General features: G+C 33.8%; 2 protein-coding genes across 10 annotated transcripts in view; one reads left to right on the forward strand and one right to left on the reverse strand.

Annotated features, from left to right (window-relative positions):
- Positions 1-25,589, reverse strand: part of Trpm (Transient receptor potential cation channel, subfamily M) — a 265,036-nt gene that overhangs the window by 167,073 nt on the left and 72,374 nt on the right. The window lies entirely within an intron of this gene.
- Positions 11,481-15,256, forward strand: LOC113397651 (venom carboxylesterase-6-like). The gene is made up of 3 exons (XM_026636075.2): positions 11,481-11,725; positions 13,363-14,606; positions 14,953-15,256. Exons 1-3 carry the CDS (start codon positions 11,555-11,557, stop codon positions 15,215-15,217), a joined length of 1,680 nt encoding a protein of 559 aa, XP_026491860.2. The 5' UTR covers positions 11,481-11,554; the 3' UTR covers positions 15,218-15,256.

Consider the following 25,589-nt stretch of genomic DNA (forward strand, 5'->3'; position numbering starts at 1 on the left):
ACAAATTCTCACCGTTTTCTGATTTGGGAAAATGTCTATGACATAGAAATGATCCTACATTTTATACACACGACTCTTTAATTCGTAAAACAATCTACTTTCAACTAAATGTAGTATTTTCGTGTACGTAATAACAGAGTATTATCCTATTTTCGAAATGAACAAGCAAAACGTAAGATTTCCTTTTCATTTTTATGTCCTGGAGTTTCAAGCAGTAGAATTGCTACGTGCTAGGCTTTGAAAGTCGACACCCGTTCATGACCAATCAGCAAATTCAACAGAATTGGATTCGTTCATGCATATATTACCATAAAATAGGTACCACTGGAGTATGTGTGTCCATGTAGCTTTTCGAAGAAGTTTTATCGAATAGCTAACAGGAAAACTGCTGTTATTTAGCAAATACTGTCCTAAAAAGCCAATAAGTGATTTTGAATCTAGGACATCATGCAGTACGGCTGAGAGTTTTGCAACCTTCTAAGATATTAAATCGTCGAGACCGGTAGCATAATTGAGGGAAATTCCAAAAGGTTGGATAAATCTCAATCGCTTTATTGAATGCAAATAAACTGGTTAATAATTTACTAAAATCCAAGACGAATAATGCAGAACGATCTCGTCTCGTATTCATTTAACACTTTACTATAAAGAGTTATATGAGAAGAAAAAAAGTATTTTCGACCAAATGGGAATTTGTGAGAGCTTCAATAGCAGTGTTTTGGGTGAGCGCCAAGCGAATACTAGAGAATTAAGTGCCCATTTATTGTATGGAAGATAATAGAAATCTATGAATTCTCATCCCACATGTCTATATGTAATGGTATATTTTATGATAGGCAAGTTGAAAAAGATTAAAGCATTTCAAGCCGTTTACACTATTTATTTCAAAAACACCTTTGGGTTTGGGTTTTGGTACGTTTCCGGTATTGTAACCTACAAATACCTGAAACGATAATAATTCATATGAAAAAAAAAATTGAATTAAAGTATATTTTTAGATTCACATATATATAGATAGTGCATGTTCTAGTACTTCTTTTAAACTACCTACAATTCGAAGCGCCCCTCGATCATGAATAGTTTTTGCATAAAATTATGCCAAGAAATTTCAGAAAGATTATTCTCTTTATTATCCCACAAGCACAACAAAAGTAGAATTAGTCATGATTAAGGGGTTACCATCTTGGATGAGAACAATGTCCAGTTCAACCAGCCAATAGATTAGGATTGACTTATAATCCCCAACATAAGTAATATTTTAACACGCGTCACCATCAAACTTTGTTTTTCACGACTTTGTCTTTGTCATTGTCTTTTTCACTTGTTGTCAAACATGTTTCACGACTCTAGTTTCATGTTTTAGATAATTAAAATACAGAACCTTATTTTTAGAAAGAAAGAATTTGCGTATTAGTCATCTTCCGTTTTAAATTACGAAGCTCAATCTACTGATACAAAATTGAACGTGAAATTATTGATAGTGTCAAATCAAACCTAATTGTCTTTTATAGATGTATTTAAATACAATAAATTTAAGTATTCATATTAAGGTATTTTAAAACGTTACCGCTTCAACAAAATTAATTTATTTACGGTCAAACATCAATCACTATATTTTATTAATCCGTGTTGATCATGTTATGGTATTTGAAGTGTTCCTTATATATATATATTTTAATAACGGTTATACTAAAATAATTATTGTATAAAACTTATTTACATTTCACATTCAGTAAAATAATTGTGCATTAAAATTATCCTCTACCGCCAAATAGCAACACATAGAATGCTTGTGTTCCGGTTTGAAGTAAGTGAACAGGCACGAAAGACAAAACATCTTAGTTCCCAAGATGGTGGTGCATTGGCAATCGAAGGAATGGTTAACATTTCTTACAGTGCCAATGTATATACGGCGGTGGCCACTTAACACCAAGTGGCCCACTTTCCCGTCCGCAATCTATTTTATATAACAAAAATATATATTTGACACGACACTATTGACATAGAATCGATATATAGAGCTATGAAGAATATGTACGTACCTACAGGCCAAAACCGGTTACAAAACGAACGGTCACTTTAAAATCTGATGCGCTGCCAGCTTTAATTAGAAACATTGATTATTGCAAGGAAAACTTCAGCAGGATTTTTTTTTAATTAGTTGGAATTTGACTTCTAGCCGACACTAAATTAATAGGAACTGTCCGATTTTGTACGAAAAGTTACAATGCATGTGTAACTACTGTTTATAGTGACTATCTAGACTGACGCTATTTTACGGATGCTTGCATTCAGAGGCATAAATTACTCGGTTTGGGCGTAACCTCAAATACAAGTTACTAGTGCGAGTGGTGGTATTCTGAAATATAATCTCAATTACGCCCAGAAAGATTATTTAACACAGTCTGCAATAGTAATATTAATCATGCTTTTAATTAAGCTGTTACAATTCAATAAAATTATTTTCATTTCCAAAGTTACGCTAGATCAAGCATGTACCTTAAAACACAATTAACCAGACGGTTGAATGATTTGGCGACCTTTGAAAATTAATAATAATAATTTTGATATTTTCGCCGACCTGTAAAATGTTAATCAGCTGGACCTCTCTGGACTCTCCTCGTTAAGGTGTTTGGTTAAACGTCCGATTATACACATTGCACTAACGTAGATACCCACACACGAGTTGACTGAGTCACTCGAAAGACAATATATTTTTTAATATCTTATTAATAATTTGATTGTTTATTTTTAAACGGTCACATTTATCTATTTCTTTGAAATTATAAATGCGGTAATAACTCTGTTTGTTACGTTTCCACGGCTAATCCATAAAATTTAATAAAATAATTGAAAATGTACAAATGTAGGCCACTGATAAATGTTAAAAAATACTATTATAAAGCGAATGTGAGTGAATGTGATAGCCCAGTGGTTAGAAAGCGTGCATCTTAACCGATGATTGCGGGTTCAAACCCAAGCAAGCTCCACTGAATTTTCATGTGCTTAATTTGTGTTTATAATTCACCGCCGAGCGGTGAAGGAAAACATCGTAATGTGTCTAATTTCAACGAAATTCTGCCACATATATATCCATCAACCCGCATTGGAGCAGCGTGGTGGAATATGCTTCAAACCTTCTCCTCAAAGGGAGAGGAGACCTTAGCCCAGCAGTGGGAAATTTACGGGCTGTTAATGTAAAGCGAATGTATTTAAAATAGACAAAAATACTAAGGCTCCTATGTCATAATTTTCATGAAGTTTAGAGTCCGTTTGAATAATAAATGAAAAGCGGAAAAACGTATAATATACGTTTGAAGTGATTACATTATAAACAAGTAATTAATTCGAATCTATTATTCATCCACATGTTATTATAAAACTTGGGCCACGTGAATATTAAATTATAAGTGGAAACAAAAACACGCCACCTGAATGAAACACGACTCACTGAACTAGGTCACTGCGAGAACAAATATACCTTGACTGAAAGTAAATTTACAGCTATTCTGCCGCCAAATAACAATACTTTACATTGTTGTGTTTCAGTTTAAAAGGTGAGGGAATCGGTGTAATTACAGAAGGAACGTAGCATCTGATTCCATTGTTGGCAGAACGTTGTCAGAACATTGACAATGTTTTTTTTATATATAACATAGGTAGGCAGACGTGCAAATGGGTCGCCTGATGGGAAGTGGTCACCACCGCCTATATATATTAAGATGTATTCGCTTTAGTTGCTTCACCGTAATGCTCCACGTGCTCTACCTGGCTTTTTATATTTTTATTATCTGTGATACGTATATCTTAAATCATTAACGTTTAATTTCGTATTTAATTTTTGATTAATTCTTGAAATTACACCTGACTTTTATACGATGTCGTATCATGCGACTAATCATCTAGTTCTCTTCCAAGAAAAAATAATATACTACGACATGTAAACAATACATTATCACCGGTAAACAATTAGCAGTGAACGATAATATTGTTTTAAACCTCAGTTGGAAACGACGACTTTACTTGCGATAAATGATTTCATTTTCATACAAAACGGGGTATAATATATGTATGAAATTGGTCAAACTAAAGAGATAAGATTCAGATGTACTTCCGCGTGCCTTTCTCATAACTCGCTACGGAGTAAAACAGTACAATTTTTTTTTTTTTTATGTCCCTACCGATATTTCTTTGGTGTCATATTGAAGCGTTACTTAAAGTAATAGGTAATAGATGATCTTATAAAGGTATATTAAATATATATTATGTTTTATATGATTCTTTCATAATTGGCGCCATAAGAAAATTTTAATCATTACTTACATCGCCAATGTGCAACCAACCTTAGTGACTAAGTTGTTTTGTCCCTTGTGCTTGTACACTGGCTCACTCGCCCTTCGAAGCGTAACTAAACAATACCAATTATAGCTGTCTGCGGTAGAATATATGAGGAATATGGTACTTACCACAAAGCCCTACCACTAAGTAGATGTTAAGCTGAGCCTTGAGTTATGGAGCAATTCCTAAAGTGCATAAATGGGATCGTTGATAATTGTCCATGGTATGATTTTGACGTATGACGTACTTCCCTTCTCGTATGGGCCGGGGCAACGTGCGTATCGTTAGTGCGCCGCGTTACTTGCGTCCTTACACTAGCTAACTTAAAAGTTAGCTAGTGTAAGGAACGACTCTTTCTTCTATCATACAAATAACATACGCATACTTTCGCTCGTGTCCTTCCAGTGTATGAAGACCCAACGCTCCCTAGAAGAAAGTGTCTTCGAAAGTAAGAGCCCGGATTTCGAGGTAACAACTCCCCCTTTTCATTCATCTTAATTCAGTCCACTTATCCCTCGCGCGTACATTTTACCAGTTACATTCATTTCTTTGATATCTAACATTTGTTAGTCGACAATGGAATAACTGCCGCTACTAATAAATTACCGAAGGATGTCATGAACAATAATGCTTGCGTCATGTTGTGCAACAATAATATGTTAAGTATATTAGAGTTAGATGTGGAATATGATAAGAACGTTTGAAAGTAAATAATATTTTATCGAGATATCTGAAGTGATTCAATGAAGACACGAGTGAGTCATTGACCCTGAGTACAACAATAGAATTCATTGGGAATTTTTACCTATCCGGCTTTCATACAGTTTATACAGAATGTGTTTTTCAGCATTTCGTATGTCTGTTTAATAATTATCTCGGTAATAATAATAACTTAATTTTAATTTAAGTTTAAATGCCTGAAACCTTATCGTAATCCTTGTGGATATTGTTTATCTAAGTATCGGCTGTTTTCTTGTAGTAAATTTTCCAGATTTAGTGGTGAATAGGTATTTATTAATTTCTTAACGCGCCGTTTCTCTCAACAAGAGATGAGTTCTCTCGTTATAGTGTGTAGGCCCTACATGACTTTTTACTCAAATGATTAGATCAATTTATTTTAGGAATACTATTTATATCAACACCGAACGCCGACCATGTAGCGCCTCTCACTGGCCTCGCAATAACAACAGCGCTAAGGGAATCTGAAAACCGAACGAGATGGAAATATATCACAACAAAAGCAACGCAGGATGTTCAAAGACTCGACCTTGTGTAACCTTGTGTAATGTAGGTATATTACCAACTATTTTAATTACATACATATATGTATATAAGACTCGAGTAACGAACACGATCTCTGAGTATATAACAAGAATTATCCACGTTTCTTCATTTTGTTATGGCGCTTATAAAATATCCGCAACCGTAGTCCGTAACGTAAAATTGTCACAACGCGTCACGTTACGTTTAACTAGAGAACGCCACCAGATGTTACGTGTCTATACACACATACTCGTTGTTAAACTGCATTAGAATTAGAGTAGACTGTATTGCATGAAATATCAGTATTACGAATATAAAAATCAATCAATTTCGCCTTAAGGCAGGGCAGAAAAATCTACCCCGAGAACCCCCTCTAGGTGTTGGAGGCCCGCATAGGCGGGCCGACCGTCAGGGCGTCACGGTAGCATGCGCAAGCGATCCCGTGGCGCCCGCCGAAAGACGGAGAGGGTACCGCTGGTTTTTTAGTGGGTAAACCCGGCGTACCTGGGCGCACTCAGCGTCCAGGGCTCCGGGGAGTCCCCCCCCACCTTCCATAACGTGGGGTAAGCGCGTAAAGCGTTTACCCAGCGAGAAAAAAAAAAAGAAAAAATAAGGGCAGAAAAATCTAGTTTGAAGTGGGAGTACACCACCTATAGACGTGATAACATCTTATTTCCCAAGGTTGGGAGTGCGTTGGCAATATTAAGGAAGACTTATATTTTTTACTGCTAATCTGTATTGGCGATCGTTTTTGAGTTTGTCAGTCTGATAAACTTAAAAAACAAAAAAACATATTTAGTTTCTCGCCTCTAAGTCGAAATCATATTTCAACGAATAATGTATACAATTCTATATATAAGATGTACATTTATTATACAGAATGTCTATTTGAATTTCGAATATATAGTCTTATATTATTGAAATATATTAATTATAAATACACGCTCAGCCAATAATAATAATACAGTCTAATATAACAATTTTAAACGAAGTATTTCGATCTCATTGAATAATGAATACTAGCATTGTCTTGAAGTAATAAATTACACGATATATGCTTTGTCTCTTTCACACAAATAAACATGGTCGGTACGGTTGGAAAAAAATCCTAGCTATTCTGACTAGCATAACTTGAATCGCTTTAGAGTTAAACATGTTTCTACGTACTCTTAGTTCAAAGTATCCAAAATCTTTACAATAGTCTTATTTCACCGTCTATGTCAGCGTGTATGTCATTCATGTACATGATAAAAAGCGTAGGTCCAAGAATGCTACCTTGGGGTACGTCAAAATTGACTGCTACCTGGTCACTGTCGTAACAACCGATTCTAGTGCAGTGTTTCCTATCCGTAAGGTAACTTCTAAACCAATCTATTACTACACCCCGTATACCGAATTGGGATTCCAGCTTTCCTAAAAGTATTGATATCGAGACGGTGTCAAAAGCCTTGGACAGATCCAGGAATACAGCAATACTGGGCTTGTTATCATCCACGTAAGATGCCACTGTAGATGTAAGCAAATTTTCTGCGTCTTCTGTAGACTTTCCTTGTCTAAAACCAAATTGCCTGGGGGAGATCAAGTTGTTACCCTCAATGAAATTGTTCAACCTTTTACTAACCACCTTCTCAGGTAGTTTTGAGAAAGCGGATAGCAAGGAAATTGGACGGTAGTTTTGCGGGGAATCTTTTGTGCCAGTTTTATAAATTGGTTTGATACACGCCATCTTCCACTTTTCGGGAAAGATACCAGTCTCTAAACTTTTGTTAAATATAATTGTAAGAGGCGGAACAATAACGTCTTTTATTTCTTTTAGCAGACCTTTACTTAGACCATCGATACCAGGAGCTTTATCATTTTGAAGTGACGTAATTAAAGACTTCAGTTCATATTCGTCAATCGGTTTTATAAAGAAAGAGTTCAGCACTAATTTTTTTGGATAAATTTTCGCTGCCAACTTTTTTTTATCTGTTTATAAATTATTTAAAATATCACTAGCTAGAGTATGACCTACAGTTGAAAAATATAAATTGCACTTGTTTAAAGAATTTTTAGCGTCAACCGATCCTTCGATCTTCAGTAGTTCATGAGGATCTTGTTTATTTGTAGGAAAGTGACATATGGTCTTTATGGATCTCCACATTCTTTTGGTATTATTTAAACTGTTAGATAGGGTAGTGTTATCATATTCTGTTTTTAGTTTACGCAATAGATCATTACAAAAATTTCGATAACGAGTATAAATTATTCGTTTGAGTATGTCATTTGGGTGTTTTCGTGATTGCATGTGCAAACGATCTCTGTGCCGCATACAACGGGTACAATCAATCCAGGGTTTAAAAACACGCTCACTACGTTTTATTGATATTTTAGAGGTATATTTGCTAATTATTTGAAAAAGGTGAAAACAAAAGTTGTTGACGGTTTCGTTAAGGTCATCAGTGCTGAATGTTTTGGCCCAGTCGATTTCACTAAGGTCCTTTTTAATCGCATCTATATCATGTTTAATCCTGAATCGGTTTATAGGCTTTGGATTAGGTATAGTTAGTAATAAACCAAGTATGACAATATCATGATCAGTTATGTCACTGTTGCAGACTATGCCTATGGATCCCTCGGTTTTGTTGGTAAATATGTGGTCAAGACACGTATTTGCTCTCGTGGGATTTGATATAGCAGGTAAAAGACCATGTTCGGCCATTAAGCATAAATATTCTGTATCTTGATTGCTGGTCGGGCATAACAAATCTATATTTAAGTCACCGGCTAATACTAGTGTTTTGTTTAAATTAGAATGCGTGTTCAGTATGCGATTAAGCGAGCACAAAAAGTTATTAGTGTTTTTAAAAGATGGCGGACGATAAATTGATAACACTGTGACTTTATCTGGTATTTGGATTTGCAAGCAATTGGCATCCTGTAGCTCGGGCTCAGAGATAATAGCGTTCAGTGTTTCTTTAGTGTAAACTACAACACCACTGTTTTGATTTATTATGTTTCGAGTATAACGGGTAATATAGGAACTAATTTTTGGGAGTATAGATAGATCGTTTATCCAGCATTCTGTTAAAATGGTAATATCAAAAGAACTGTCAAATCTTTTTAAGGTTGTTACAAAGTTATCAAAATTTTTGTTTATGCTTCTTATATTAAAATTAAGTATTTTAAAGTTGTAATCCTGTGGCATAGACATTTTACATTGCTCCGGTTCTTGAATTGTGTGGCAGTTTATACGTATTGAATCTAACTCATAATTATTCATGCGATTATCGCCTGATATGCATATTTTCTAGACAAAAGAGCTGAACATTTTAATAAGAACTAATTGCAAAAACTGACACACAAGTCATTCCTCGTTTAATAAAGACACAGTTACAAGAAACTATAGGTTGGCAAAATAAAAATTGGATTGTTTGAAGCACATACTGATAAGACAAAAGTTAACCACCATATGACCTCGATAAAATAAACAATTATGCGTGTTATACTAAGAACTAAGTTATTTTTAGAAGTAATACTTAAAATTATAAATATATACAGAAAAAAAATCAGGTTGCTTTCGATACCATATATAAGCAGTACAGTCGACACACTGATATAACCAATGTAACTGTTCATAATGATGATTTTATGGCTTGCTCCTAGACGGTGAGAAAATTTCGGCCAGGTCATCATGATTGCGCACAGAGCGAGCTGGCTTTCCTTCATATTACCTGACAAAGATATTGCCTTGGGAACACCAACAGTGTGAGAAGCCCATTTCTTTGGTTTTCTTTCGAGGTTCACGAAAAAGCTCACGGTTGAGTTTTGTCAAACGCTCGTTATAATAAATTTTTTGTGACTCTCCAGGAATGTCCATGTCAGCGCTTGTTATATTTCGTCTTACCCTAGCAGCCTTAACTATTTCATCTCGCTTAGATTTTCGTAAAAGGCGTACTACAACTGGTCTAGAAAACTTTGTTTTACCCTCCGTGAGAAACGCGGGCTTGCGAGGCCCGACTCGTGTAACCCAGTCAATGTCATTGTCGTTTAGCTCCACACCCACCTTACGGGCAGCCAATAGCGCTATATGATGGAGATTTTCATTGCTAATCTCAGGTACACCAGATAATTCAAGCTCGTTTTGTAACTGATTTTGACACTGCATGTTCAGTTCTTGTTGTAAGTCTTTGACTGTTGCTTTTAATATATCCGTTTGCTGTTCACGGTCTTCCAGGTGCTGTATACGAGTATCATTTTTAGCTATTGCGGATCCTAACTCATCAAGTCTTTTCTCGCAGCTGGATAATGATAAAATAGCATTCTCAAGCTGCATTTTTAGCGAACAAATCTCTTGAGTTAGGAAACGTACTTCGCTGGTGAGCTCCTTTACATCGGTGCTAGTGGCAGGTTCGTAGTCTGTGTCAGGTTTCTTTCGAAAGGTGACGTTTTCAGCCACGGGTCTTATAGGCGTAGAACTATTATCTCCTCCTTTTCTCTGAGACGCGCAGCAATCGGGACATTTCCAGTTGCCTTTTTTTTTACTAGATATACCGGATAAATTAATACATAAGCTGCAAAAATATTTCTCACATGCAGCTGATGAGCATTTTATTTTGTTTAAGTCCTTTACCAGTTTTAAACACCCGTGACACTTCATTGCGTTTAGAAAAAAGACAGCCAGTTACGCATAAAATAATTAATGTCTCTCAGAGTAAAGCGTTCAGAACTGTCCGCTCGGATCTTTTATTCTTTGACGAAAGCGCCGCGTACAGCGAATGAGTCACACGCGATGCACTTCACGCGAAGATGACACTTGCGTCGCACACGTAACCGCGTCAATTGCGTGCGTTAGAAATAATGAACTATCATGCACTTGACAGCTGATTCGTATTCAACTGATTTTTTATTTTACTATAATTGAATTATTCCACTTTATAATAATGTAAAAATTACAACTTTTATTAGTAACGCACTATTTAACAGGTTAACGATAAATTTGAATTGATTACACTATATTTTCTGGTATAAATCTGATATTTTGTGAAGAGGTATGACGGTTTGATTTTAACGAATCGACGACGCGTTTTAAAAGGAATAAAGATTAGAATAAAGAATAAAGTACTCACCATTCAGAAGTGCTGGGTCATTCCTGATTTTACGTAAAACGAAACGAACCGGTTTTTTAAATTTACAAAACAGTTCTTTGAAACGGTTATAAAAAAACCGGTTTGTTTTCATAGGTTCGAGTACTTACTATATTTACGATACTTTACTGAAATAATGTATATTCAACACCGGAGTCATTATATAATTTTGAAAATAGTCGACCCTATAATTTATTTGGATTAATTCTCAAATTTTGAAAATAGTCGACCCTATAATTTATTTGGATTAATTCTCATGTAAAAAAAAAAAAAGTTAAGAAATATTTTTAAATTATTTGTAATTTCAACTATTACGGCTGAGGATTACCCGATTAATAATATTATTAAGCAGTTAATACTAAATCTGTAATAAAAAAATAATAAGCGTATAAGGAGCCTACGAAAACTTTTTTTTTGTTTCGTAATTTTTATTGATTCTTCTACAACCAAATTTGTATTGTATTTCTTTAGAAATAAGATTCATTGCAGCATATTAGTTACTTCAAATCCAAAGTAGTTTCTTATAACTGGTTTAATATTCATACAATAATAGTCCTTACGGCGATCAAAATAGAGTGTTTAGTCAGTTACACGTGATCGAAACCGGTTCGCGAAGCAGTACCATAACGACGGCCGCCGGTGCCGAGTGTCGTCTCGTTCGTTTTAAAGCTATATGTCCTATAATCAAGAAACAGTTCGTTCGTTCTTTATAAAATAACTAGTTCTTAAAACCGTTTCTGAAAAAAACTCCCAGCACTGCCATTCAGTACTTGGCGGAACAGAAAACGTATAGCACGTGCGCTCGGTTCCATTTGCGTGTGTGAGTTATGTTGTTATTTGTGTGCCTGTGTGCGATAGCAGCTGCGTCCGCGAAAGACGCACCAACGGTAAACATAAGGCAAGGTGTGATAATAGGATCTCGAGTAGCCGATGGAAATTACATATCATTCTATGGAATTCATTATGGCGGTTCGACCTCGGGTGAAAACAGATTCATGGTAATTGTGTTATTAAGAAATATCATAATGAAGAGTTCATTTTTACTTAAAACGAAAAAATATATTTTTTTATTGTTTACGTACACTACTATTCCTGCGATTAGATATAGTTAAACATTAAATTGTAGTCTTTCACACTCATGTATTCAAATGAATCTTAGCTTCATACAAATAAAACCGAAAATGAAATAAAACATTTTTACTTAAACACATTTTTATACGATAATCATTCAGTAAAGATAATTAAGATTTAAGTTTTGATAAATAAATAATTAGTATATTTATCATTTTAGTGTAATGTAAACCATGAATGTTTGTACTCGAACTGATGATTTTTTTATAATAAAAATATATGTTTTTCTTGTATAACGTGGCGCTAAGGCCCTTCCACATATAATTTGATGACTTCATTCGTTTGAAACAAACCATTAAATCCTAGTTCAATTTTTGACACCGACAAATTTTCTGTAATTGGTGACTTGAATTACATTCCAGGGCGAGAATTATAGCATGTAATTGATCCCAATAATTATCTTATATACTTATCGTGCTTTGAACTTAATCTTCAAATAGATCTTATATTAAAGGAAATTATAACGTTATTCCAACTACACAATGCTCAAATTTAATTTAAAAATCATTGTTATTTTTTAAATTGCCAAACGATGAATGTGTCATTTTTGCGATATATTACATACTTGATCTATTCAGGTTTATAAAAGAATCTTCAAGTAAACTAAAAGTTAAAACGATTGGCTTGAATTACCAAATATAAAACTCATGTCAAAAAAACATTGATAAATAAAGCATGTTACTTAATACAATATTATATTAAAGATAAAAAATCGTGGAATTAGTATTTATTGATTTCTATGATATATAAAAAAAACATTTCACTTTACTGACATACTCCTTGGTCGAGTAGTGTGTACACCGGTTTACATGGGTACGCCACTCCGAGGTCCCGGGTTCGATTCCGGGCCGAGTCGATGTAGAAAAAAGTTCATTAGTTTTCTATATTGTCTTGGGTCTGGGTGTTTGTGGTACCGTCGTTACTTTTGATTTTCCATAACACAAGTGCTTTAGCTACTTACATTGGGATCAGAGTTATATATTATGATGTTGTCCAATATTTATTTATTTATTTATCTACTGTCTAATTAAAATGGTAGAAAAGAGTAACTACTGAGTTTCTTGCCGGTTATTCTCGGTAGGATCTACTTTCCAGTGGTAGCTTTACATTTCATTTAAAACTGTAACATGGCGATTCAAAAGTGCTGTTATGAACCTAACAAGAATATATCTATTATGACTTAATACAAGTAAATTGTAAAAACTTAAAAACATAAGTAGTAACACTAATCTATAACTGGATGACACATTTATGGGTAAATTTTCAAGAAATATGATAAACTGTAAATCGATATACGTTCTCTACATATCTGAAGTTATTTGATAAGATAGATACACACTTGTTTATTTAAAAGATAACAAACAGAGCGGTTATAGTACATTCTAAGTGTTGAATTGTCAACCTAACCAAACAATCTTGATCACGCGGTATACTGTTATTATGCACACAGGCTAAAGGGTTCACGATTATAACTATTTATTCAAAATTGTCTATTTATTTTCAGGCACCCACTGAACCACCTGTATATCCTGGCGAATACCACGCTGTCAGCAGTGACATAATATGCGCTCAACCTTCTCCACGAGGACTTATTGGTATTGAAGACTGTCTCGTGCTGAACATTCACACAAAGAACTTGACAACGCCTAAACCAGTAATAGTATGGCTTGAAGGCGAAGAATATCAATCGACAAGCAATATTTTGTATTCCTTTAAGGAATTAGTTGAAAAAGATGTAGTAGTTGTTTCTATTAACTATCGGTTATCTATCTTTGGTTTTCTATGTCTAGGCGTTCCAAAAGCACCTGGTAATGCTGGATTGAAAGACGTCATTCATGGATTAAAATGGATTCAATCTAATATAGCCGCTTTTGGAGGAGATCCCAGTAAAGTAACATTAATTGGTCATGGATCTGGAGCAGCTATGGTAGATTTGATCACTTTGTCGCCATTATCTCGAGACTTAGTACATAATGCCATAGTACTCAGTGGTTCAGCATTGGCTCCATGGGCAATGGCGTATGATCCTATAGGTTACGCACAAAAATTCGGAGAAAAATTGGAATATACTGGCCAAACCCCCACGGAATTAGCGAAATTGCTTTCTACGACCGACATAAATGTAATATCCAGCGTATTAAACGAATTCGAATTTTATAACAATACGCCATTATTTGCGCCCTGTATTGAAAACGCTAAATTGAATCCAAATGGAACATTTCTTTCTGATGCTCCAATTAACATACTCAGATCTGGTAACTATACTGATATACCTTATGTAGCTGGTTTCACAGACAGGGAAGGTACGATGCGTGCTAAAGAAGCAGCTTACAATAACTGGCTTGAAGTAATGGATAGTAGCTTTGAGGACTTTTTAACGGCAGATCTTGTGTTTAAGACTAGAAATGATAGATTAAACGTAAGCAAGATTATTCGTGAATTCTATTTCAAACAACGCCAGGTTAATATGGAAACTATTGAAGATTTCTTAGACTTCCAAGGCGACGTTTTAATACTAGTACCAGTTACAAGAGGAGCAATAGAAAGAGCCCTAACTTCGAAATCTGAAGTAAGAATGTTTGAATTTGCATATAGAGGTGCAAAGAACTCTGACTGGGCGTATCCTCAAATACCCTTGACAGGCGTAAGGCACGGTGGTATTCTGAATCATCTGTTTAATTACGATTTAAAATCAAATACAGCAAAAACATCGATCATTGATCGAACAGCGCATTTTGTTCAAACAGGGTAAGTCAATTTAAAAAATAAAAACAAATCTGAAACTATTTCTGGATAACAAATTTAGACTTATGTAACAATGGTAAAATAAGCGTGGTTTATGTTATTAAATATGAGTGTAAGCCGCTGTGGCCTCATAACCCGGAAATTTGCGTTTGAAGCCCGCGTTGACGTCGACGTTAACGGCAGTCAATTCTTCGGGATAATTTTTCATTTATATCTAAAAGTCTTAAGTCAGCTTTTTACACTTTTACAACGTAACTACTCAACCGATCATCATAAAATTTTGAAACTAAACTATGAAAACTGAAACTATGTACTATATAAATTCTGACTTTTATTTTTCATCTTTAAGGATACCTCAACCAACAAACAGCGTGGAATGGAGACCCATGCAGAACAGTTTCAACTTGTTGTACTTGAGCGGCGGGGAAGTTCAAACCGACATTATAGTTTACAAGGAAGAAGGACTAGGCAATCGCAATAGTGAACGTACAGACTTTTGGCACAAATTATTTAATGAATATTATCAACCTCCGAGACCTGTATCTTCTGCGAATAATCTGTTAAGTTTTGGAATAATGACATTAATCACACATATTGTAGTAACACTTTTTTAATTACATATTATAATTTAAAAGAAATATTTTTGAAGGCAAATACTTCTTTATAAGTGACAAGAAAGAATATTTATTTTAACTAAGGATTTTTTGCGTATCAGGACTAAGTGTAATTTGTATATTGTTGTTGTAAAAAGCTATATATATATAATATATTACATAAAAAATAGTATTAATAATATATATTACATATAAAATTATTGGTCCTGAGTCTGAATTCTCTACGATCGTGACGGTTTGCCATGATATGGGATTATGAAGGTGCACCTGTGTTTGTGCACGGAAATGAGCGCTAGCAGTTGGCTAGTCTCTGTTGGAACGGCTGGCACAGTTTGTATCAATCTGATTAATTACAAAATTAGACATCGTTTAAAAAAAATCATTTAAAAATGTATAAGACGTAATAATATTTCCATAATTTTCGTTTTATGCAACGATTTGACAATATCTCGTATAAGCAAGTATTCCAAAAATATTAGTAACGTTTTAAATTAATAAGTTCGTATTTGTATAACAAGTGCTTTGTATAATTTTAAAATAATTTATAATTTAATAATAAAAATAAATTAAATGCGAGGTAACTTTTTTATTGACGGTACCCGTCTCCATAACAAGTAATAAAAAAAAAAATCTTTTTTTTGATATCGAAATGTAACATTTCGTATCCAGATACAAACAACACTATTCTTTGTTTTGTACAGAATCCACTTAAAATTGCCAACGAATTCAGATGCTTCTGTAATATTCCTTAAACAATCATGTATATATCTGCGTCTCGTTTTAGCAGATTGATCGATGGGACAATGAAGAGGATAGCTATATGTTTACCACCTGTTACAACTTTTGATCGAGTAGAGCTATTATTATTATACAAAGAATAAGGAAAGACGTTATAGAAATACTATGTAACTTGAAAATTTATCTATACATATAATAAAATTGGAGTGTCTGTTTGTAATATTAAAATAACCCATTGTTACTAATTAAAATACATTATATATACCAAAATAACATTTTTTACAATTTTTGTCTGTCTGTTTGTTCCGGCTAATCTCTGGAACGGCTGAACCGATTTCGACGGGACTTTCACTGGCAGATAGCGGTTGTAATAAGGAGTAACTTAGACTTACAACTTTTATTTTAGAATTATATAATCACGCTACAATATCCAAATAACTTAAATTCAAACAACGCGCACGAAGTCGCGGGCGAAGCTAGTCGTCAATATAACATTTTATTATAGTATACCTATTGAGGTACAATCTCATACAAATAATAAACTCATTGATATATTGTTTGATCAATCTCCATGAAAGTTGCCCCGTTTATGTATTTTGTCATGGATACATTTTTATTTGTTTGGACGATCTATTTTGTTATAATTCGCTACTAGATGGCGCTGTAACACGTCAACATCGTTACCTTTAAATCGACGTCCATTAGAATTGTTATTCATATGAGCACTGAGAAAATTAGCGCAAGTCGTATCCGATGGTAGTTTACAAACTAAATTTAAAGTGGCATTGCTAAGCATACGAGGCATTATCTTACATATTATATACTAGACGTTGACTGCAGCTTCGCTTGCGTTTTAGCGGTGGTCGTCAGGCGTTAGGCTTAAAAATGTACCCGATCCTTCCTTGAGATTCAATCTTGCTTCATACCACATTTCATCGAAGTCGATGCCGTGGTTTGACCGTGAAATAGGAACAGACAGATAGAGTTACTTACGCATATATTATATTCGTATAAATTTCGAGAGAAAAAATTAGGATGTACTTTTTAGAAGTTTTTTCCTTAATGTGACGTAAATTGTAAGTAATACTTTAATAAATTTTTTATCGACATTACAAACGAAATATGATATCCTCCTGTCTATGAATTGCCATCTTACACGTACTTAAATTCTAACTACAATGACAAATAATTCGAATATATCCGATGACTTTTGATCTTGAAATGGAAACAGAGAAAACGGGATACCCCACAAAACCTGCTCCATAGCGTAACGGTTTGTAGAGGTAAGGAGAATGAGTAAAAATAAAACAGGACCACTACGAAGGTCGCTAACCGTGAAGCTATCTGTCGCTCACTGTCCATTTAATGGTAAATAATTGCTTCCAGATATTTTTTTTTGTATAAACCTTCATTTCTTACTAGAACTAAACCTTCAGGTCAATGCTTCAAGTATTTATTATTATCAGCCCATTACCAAAGAGCAGTGCATTGTGATGCTATATTCCAGATACAATTTTGAACAAAAAGATTAACAGCCTGTTGTCACGAAGATTTGCAACTTATTCCAGCACGTTGCTCCAATGGTTTTCGGATACACGCGTGTGTGACTTTGACTTTAATACATGCAGGTTTCCACACAATAATGAGGTAAATCATACATAAAAACTAAACACACGAAATTTGAATTTGACACGGCCTAAGTTTGGACTTCAATCATTGGTTAAGAATCGTGTTTCACTCCTGGGTCATCTAGGATCTTTTTAATTGAGTGTGCCAGTGTAATTACAAGGGACATAACGGCTTATTTGTAATTGCTTTAAAATTATTTAAACTTTATTATTTAAATATGTTTTAATCATGGCCGGTGAATTCCCTTATAAAGAAAATATTATGCCACTCTTCAGCTATCCTCATGTAGAACTGACAGTACAGATCAGATCACTTGGATCGAGTATCCTTTATATTATTCTTACGGCACTTTAAAAAAATCTTGTCCAATTAATTTTTAATGGCGTGTAAATGATGTACGTGGATGAAAGATGAATGAAGCTTAAATCTGGTCAAGGCACTATGTGATATGCCAACGATAGTACTTCTTCGTTTATTTTTTGTAATGGTCAATTTACTGTAAAATTACTTACCAAATCGCGGCAGCATTAAGGGAGCAGATATATCATGTACTTACCTGCAAAAAAAAGATAAAAATACAATTTAATTTCGTTATTAACATATTAAGGCAAAAAATATATTTTTAAAATAATTAATTATTTGCATTAACAATATTCATTTAAATAATTATTAACTTGATAGAGATTTTAATTTCGTTTTCAGAATATACGAAATAAATCAAAGAAAAGTTTTAGAATATATTTTTAAACGGTATATTTTTTTTTTTATCATCCACAACCTTTAACCAAAGAACTGCAGAATCGATATAATAAAGTTTCATCGGAGACGAATTATCAAGATGTTGTAGTCTCCAAATAGTTTTCCCTTTACCCTTCAATAGTAGAACATCTTTACACGTATATGTATAAGTCTATCAAATCAATTTAGCACTTATTGCTTTTAAAATAAGGCATCATTTCAGTTATATGTTAGAAGGCACGAGATGAACCAGGTAAGCCGAAGATGCGTAGTAATTTAAAACGTAAGGGTTTATGGAGTCCTGTGAAAATTGACAAAGAAAATACGAAATATTTTTCGTATTATTTCGTAATCTTCTCCTGCATGTTCGAAGCGACCTTATTTTATAGCACAATAAAGAAAATTTTGGTAAAAATCGTAAAAAATGGTTGTAATTAATTCACAATAGCCGAAATATGATTTTTTTTTTTTTTTTTTAATTTTTCATTTTTGATCTTTTATATAGGTAGGCGGACGAACAAATGGGCCACTTGGACAAGTGGTCAGTACCGCACATATACATCAGCGATATAAGAAATATTAACCATTCCTTACAAGACCTATGCACCAACAACCTTTTGAACTAAAAATTCAATTGTAAAATTATTTTAAGGTCACATGTGCAGACTCTCCTTGTACCACGACAACTCTTCTTTTTTGTTAATTTCAGGATATAATAATATTTATATCACACAATTTTCTTTACTAATAAATTACTGCGCGAGTCGTTGGTTCTAGATAAACACGAAATTCACAAAGCTTTAGTACACCCTGAATACATAATACTTATACATTAAACTACAAAGCTGTTAACCGAACAGATGTAACCACGATATTCGATAGAAATAATATTATTTGAAACAATTCTTTCTCTACCGCTACAAATGAAAAAAGTTGTTCCGTAAGCGTTGTTTATGTTGCCACCGCCTGGGATTTCACTGGAACTGTGCAATCATGCTACGAATAATGGAACCCAAGTTACGTTATACAAATATTTTTGATTATTCGTGTATATAAAGGACATTTTTTTTACATATTTAGTTAATTTTGTCAGTATAACATTGCGTTTAGTTTAACACCCGCCTTAAACTACATACTATATATAGTCAATAAAAAATGCCGTATCTCTGGGTCTCTAAGTCGGACTAGACACTCATCAGGTATTTTGACGCCAAACAGCAATACTTAATAAAATAAATTTCGTGTTCCGATTTGCAGGGTGAGTGATCCAGTGTAAATACGGGAACAATGGACATGACATTTTAGTTGCCAAGTTTGGTGGCGCATTGGCGATGTATGGAATGGTTAATATTTCTTACAGCACCGATGTCTATGGTGACCACTTAACTTAAAATACCCATTTTTACGTCCACCTATGAATTACATAAAAATATATATCCTCGCTAAAAAAAAAGGTGTTAGACATAAAGACTGAAAATTTGAATAAGACCCTCATTTCGTTACTTAGCATCACACTGTTAAAGGACCTTGCAGTAATTTTAAGGAGGGCGCTGGACTTAAAATTTCTTCAATGGACCGGATTCTTTTAAACCGTTAGTAGTTAGTAATAAATATATCATGATGTATACGCACTAAATGTAAACAGAAGAATGATGAAGATTGATTTACTAATACTATTAAATACTGAACGCTCATTGGTCGACTGTAGCGCTATCTGCAGATATCGACCAATCGGATCTATTTTACGCTGAACAGCGATTCAGAAAGTGGCGGTAACATAAATATTATAGTAATAAACATTAAGATTAGACATATAGGTCACATCGGAAACGGACTAACATATTTTGCACTATTAGAAACATATAACATTCTTTACACTGATAATGCGACACGTAGCTAAAACTTTATAAAGTCAGTATTGCATTACAAAAGTATGACTTGCTTTGTCTATAAATCAAATGTTACTGTTCCATAAAATCCGTTGACGCAAATATATGTTCTGCTCAAACATATATTATAATGTAGTCTCGTGTTTATATCTTCGTCTATATTTAAATATTGCTTACGGGAGACACAGCGACGCCTGAGCTGGACTGACTTTGGACTCACAGAGATTATCATATTTAGAAAATAAATTATATTTTGTATTAAATCAGTCAAATAATGATTAGTTTTAGTTAATCTTTATATTCAGTTATGAAATATAGGAAGTAAATAGATACTTCATTATTGTACATATTTCATAGTCATAAATGAAAAAAAAAATTATAGCGTAGGTGGATAAGCATTAAGGTCACCTAATGGTAAGCGGTCACCACAGCCAATGCACCACCAACCATACGAACTGAGATATTATTTCCTCGTAATAACTCTGAGAGAGCAATTGTATCCCTTCCCTTCAAACCGGAACGCAACAAGACTAAGCAGGTCTAGAGACGATTAGAGAATACAATTTACCTGACAGTCTTCAAATATTCTAATTGACAATCTCGTCACTATTTTGAAAAACTATATTTTTCGAAAGGTTATCAAATTGTCTTGTAATAAATTAAGTTACAACAAATATAAATACGCAATTCTTTAGCATTAAAATCCCTTGGAAATCCTCGAACTATTTTCAGCACAATACGAGTCTATGAATACAGCAATGTAATTTCCAAGAACAATGATGAGATCTTATTGGTTTGAAATTCCGGATCAAGCAGTGATAACGATTTACCAAAATACAAAACGATAGAAGCCAAAGAAAATAGTTTACGAATAGAAGTGTTTGAAGAGCATTATGGTAATAAGGCGGAGAAGCTCAAATCATATTGAAAGCAAATCTGATTTGGGTGTGAATCACGCAACCCGAATGCAAAATGGCCACTTACTAACCGCAAAATTCAAATAAAATGAGATTCTCAAACAAATGAAAACTATTACAGACGCAGAGAAATCATAATGTATAAAATATGAATTTGCATGTTTTGAACATTTATTTTCTACTCGTCAATGTCTACCCCCCAAAAGATTGGTTGACAAACAGAACAATTCAGAATTCCAAATTGAATCGATATCACTTCGATGTCCGTAAATCCACAACAGTGCGATTTTTATGGCATTTTCTGTCTCGCACAACCACTCTGTGGAACCTTTCACCGGCAGTTTTTCCAAACCGATACAACTTGGGAACCTTCGAGAAAAAAGTCTACTCATTTTTAAAGGCCGGAAACACATCTGCAAGCCTTCCAGTGTTGCAGGTGAATCTTCTACTAGTTAACCACATGTGCTTAAAAAAATAAACCAAAAGGTAAAAGGTGTTTTGACATTGTCTTTTTTATAGATATATTCATAATTAACCGAAAAATTACTTGAAATAAATTTCCTCAGCCTCAATTTTGAGCCAAAGTTACATAAGTACATTGCAGACAAGTGATGACCAACTCAGAGCAACTGGTGATGGCAGGAAAATGGAGACAATGATCAGGTTAAAAATTGTGCTTATGTCTAGCAGAGGATGGATATGATCTGATAAAAATGAACTAATACACAAGAGTTGGCGTAGTATGAGCAGATACAAAATTAAAATGAATAATTGACAAATTATTGAAAATCAGATTTTATTGGACAAAATTAGTATTCCAAAATGAAGTGAAGTGTTACTTCACTGTGTTGATAATGACTTAAATATCACTTTACCTATATTTAATATAAACGTTTATTATTGATGCTGTTGGTCCTAAATAATAGTACGAAAAATCGTATATCTCAATGGATCGTTTTAATTTAAGTTACGGATGTGATGCTATAATAAAATTAATTAAATTATTATTTTTGTCCGATTTTGTACTTCACTTAGAAGATCAAAAATAGTTGTTTTTATAACAAACTATTCGTACGTATGAACGTAATCCTCGTAATGAAATTTGTTACTTGTTATTTTTAGTTTATGCAGATTGGATAAAATCACTTGCAAAAACATTTTCCTGAGCGCAATATCGAATCACATTTAATCACTCCATCAAGTGAGATGTTCGAAATCTATCAAAGTTATATATGTTTTTATTAATATTGGATCACGTCGATCTTTGGTACTTATTGACGGTAAAGTTTAACACATTAAATAAAAAAAAAAAAATTGACCATTTTCAATATCGATTTAAATAAAGCGTTGATAGTACTTTTATTATTAATTGACCTGTTATATATTTATTATGAATTCAAATCTGTTATAATGCAATAAATAATGAAAATACCTCGATTCCAACTAACCATTAAAAAGCGGACGTGATGAAATTACGTCACTTAATATATCTTCGATAAACAAATTTAAAATTATCTATATTTAAATAGGCAAGGACAGCTGTTTGTCAATCGACACCTTACTGACGAGCATCAATGTTATAATTGAAAAAGATCGAGGAAAGAAAAGAAAAGTAAACGGAAAAGTGATATTACAGAGGCGATGAACATAATGCATAATACACACAAATTAATTATTTTACAAGTCAATAAAGGCTATGGAATATCGACCATTACGCGAACATTACTTAGTAAAAATATATTGACATGTCTGTGTACGAGTCAACCTCTCTTATTTGCTGTCTAAAATATTTTCCTTTTTGGTTGTGCTGGAAGTATATTATAAAGGACCATGCCATTTATACTTAAAACTTTTTTATTTATATATTAACGTTTTATTTCTGTATGTTATACTAATTATATATCTCGACCAGAGATGCGTGAAGAATGTTTTCTTAACTTTTCGGGAGATCCAAAAGAAAGTTCATAATGAAATCATATCATATCAATATTTATTTCATGTAATCACTTTCCATCAGATGAGCCTCCTGCTCGTTTGCCCCCAATAACATAAAAAAGAATAGGCTATAAATAAATTAATGTTTTAACCTTTATAAAAGCTAAAAGTCTTAATATTTGTATTCTTTATCCTAGCAGACTCATTATACTTGTGACCTGTCCCGGCTTTGCATGGGTAGAAAAGGGTTTACATAAAACTTTTATATCGTAATACATTATATAAAACTGTATTGGTTTACGCGGTCGTGTTTTTACGTATATTTAAAAATCAGCAGCCTGTTCGACTACGTTTATTGATGAAAACCGTATGAAAATCCGTTTGCTAGTTTCAGAAAAACAGACAGTCACGGCTGGGACTTTGTTAACTATGTAACTCTTCTAAACAGATTCAAACTTATATAATTTTATTACATTTACAATAAAATGACGTATAGCATCATTTGTAAAATAACAATTTAAGACTCGAAGCTTTAACATGAATATGAATTGCAATCCCGTGAAACCCGGGATTTAGGTATACGCCGGTGCAGCGTGGGATGGGATTATGACGGGATCGGTGTAACAATAATCAAACGATGATTTAAAATAACATCACTTGTGTGTTAAATATTTAATTTTCTAAAACATATGTAGATCATGGAATACGTTCAAAACGATCTCTAATAGTTATTAAATATCATGAAACTTGACTCAGTAGTTTGAAATAAGACCCTAAGTTACTTGTTTCTCTTGCCTTTATCTTACGTTTAATTCAATTATTTCAAACTACCAAAGGTGAGACTTTTGCTGTAATTTTGTTAAATAAAATAAAAACACTACAGATAAAACAAAATCCTCCGTCAAGTTGACAATTGTCAGAACGGATGAAGAAGAACTATGGAGTAACCAAAAGGATTTCATACGATTTTCACCAATAGACGGTGTGATTCATGAAGAATGTTTAGTTGTTTTCATGATGATTTTGATTAAATTGGTTGGAATGTGACGATTGTTCTGATTGTTGAAGATGTCGGATAAAATCATGGCAACTGAAATCTTTATTGGATTGCGCCGCATAAACCAATGGAGATATGTGATACGTTACAAACATTTTAGGTAGATCCTTATTCTACTCGTGCGAGATCGGGACGGTTAGCTAATCTTGGTAATAGCTTGTACCTGGTAGTAGAAGGTAGCTAGACAAACCACTGTGAGAGAATAAGTTCTTAGCCCATTACGGATCTAATGTTCATTGTGTTCAGGAGTTGTTAATTAAGTATGCTAATACAGTGGAGGCTAAGATGTCGGCTAATAAAGGAAAAAGGAACAACCTGTATATATCTCACTACTGGAAAAAGGCCTCCTCTTCTCTTAAGGAACGGGTTTGGATCTTATAGCAAGAACTCGTTCCATTACGTCACACGTCTCACCACGAGATATGAGCCAATTCTACTAATACATAACAGTTATGACCGTTCCAGATACTATTCCGATCCAACTTCGATTCTATTCCTCACGAAAATAAAACTCAGCTTCATCGTAATTGAGGGCAATTTTACACATGTATATCAATCAGTAATGACAGGAACGACTCCTACTATTTTCTAATCCGACTTGAACCCAGCCGCAACTGGATCGCGTTAGAAAACGGCTAAACGGAAACGAAAACTGCGATGAAATGACAATTTATTAGTAGACTTGGCGCCGCCTCTCTGTATGTTTAGATTAATATGAAATACTAATTAAGCACATGAAACCTTTCTAACTCTACGCGGTTCAATTCTACAAGGCCTAACTTCATAAACTATACACCTCAGTCACAATATGTGGCTTGCCCATTTCGCTGCATTCACATGGACGTAAGGTGAACAATTCATCCTCTGTTCATTACTATTATGTTATGCAATAGTTCTTCTCGTAACAAAACGATATTATATAAGTCTAAAACGCTTTAAATTTAGACAATTGACGCGACAACTCATATTCTTGTAGCAATTAATGGAATATATATAATATACGAATTAGCAAAACAATTGAGAAATCGTTTATTATTCATTACTTATTTAACCTTATAAAACAATCTGTCATCATAGCAGACTTGCACTGTGACAATGCCGAAGCGTGTTTGGTCACCATCCAAATAGATATTCAGATACCTTTTAGCTGTATCGATTTAATCGAAAGTTAGAGATAGCACTATTAGCTACAATTTACGTGGTTCTACATACAACACGGCATACCTGTTTTCGTATAGAAGATAGGTTTTACCTGACAATGGATATTTTTTCACGGTTAGCGGCATTTCCAATCCTGTATCGATTTGAAGGAACCTGTTGCGTACCGACGGCAAAAACATATTGAATAGAAAAAATATTAAGTTACAAAAGTTATAGACATATATTTCTCATTTTTTGGAACGATCTTTCTAATCGCACATTACTCTACACAGCCTTTCGGCCAATATAGAGTATATTTGCCAAAAGGC

Source organism: Vanessa tameamea, chromosome 18 (genome assembly GCF_037043105.1).
Source record: "Vanessa tameamea isolate UH-Manoa-2023 chromosome 18, ilVanTame1 primary haplotype, whole genome shotgun sequence".
NCBI classification, from domain to species: Eukaryota; Metazoa; Arthropoda; class Insecta; order Lepidoptera; family Nymphalidae; genus Vanessa; species Vanessa tameamea.

Bases quoted from the DNA above. Each gene is read 5' to 3' on its own strand.
- LOC113397651 (XM_026636075.2), top strand. From the start codon at position 11,555: ATGTTGTTATTTGTGTGCCTGTGTGCGATAGCAGCTGCGTCCGCGAAA. The intron at 11,726-13,362 runs GTAATTGTGTTA...ATTTATTTTCAG, and splicing joins CGGGTGAAAACAGATTCATG to GCACCCACTGAACCACCTGT. The intron at 14,607-14,952 runs GTAAGTCAATTT...TTCATCTTTAAG, and splicing joins GCGCATTTTGTTCAAACAGG to GATACCTCAACCAACAAACA.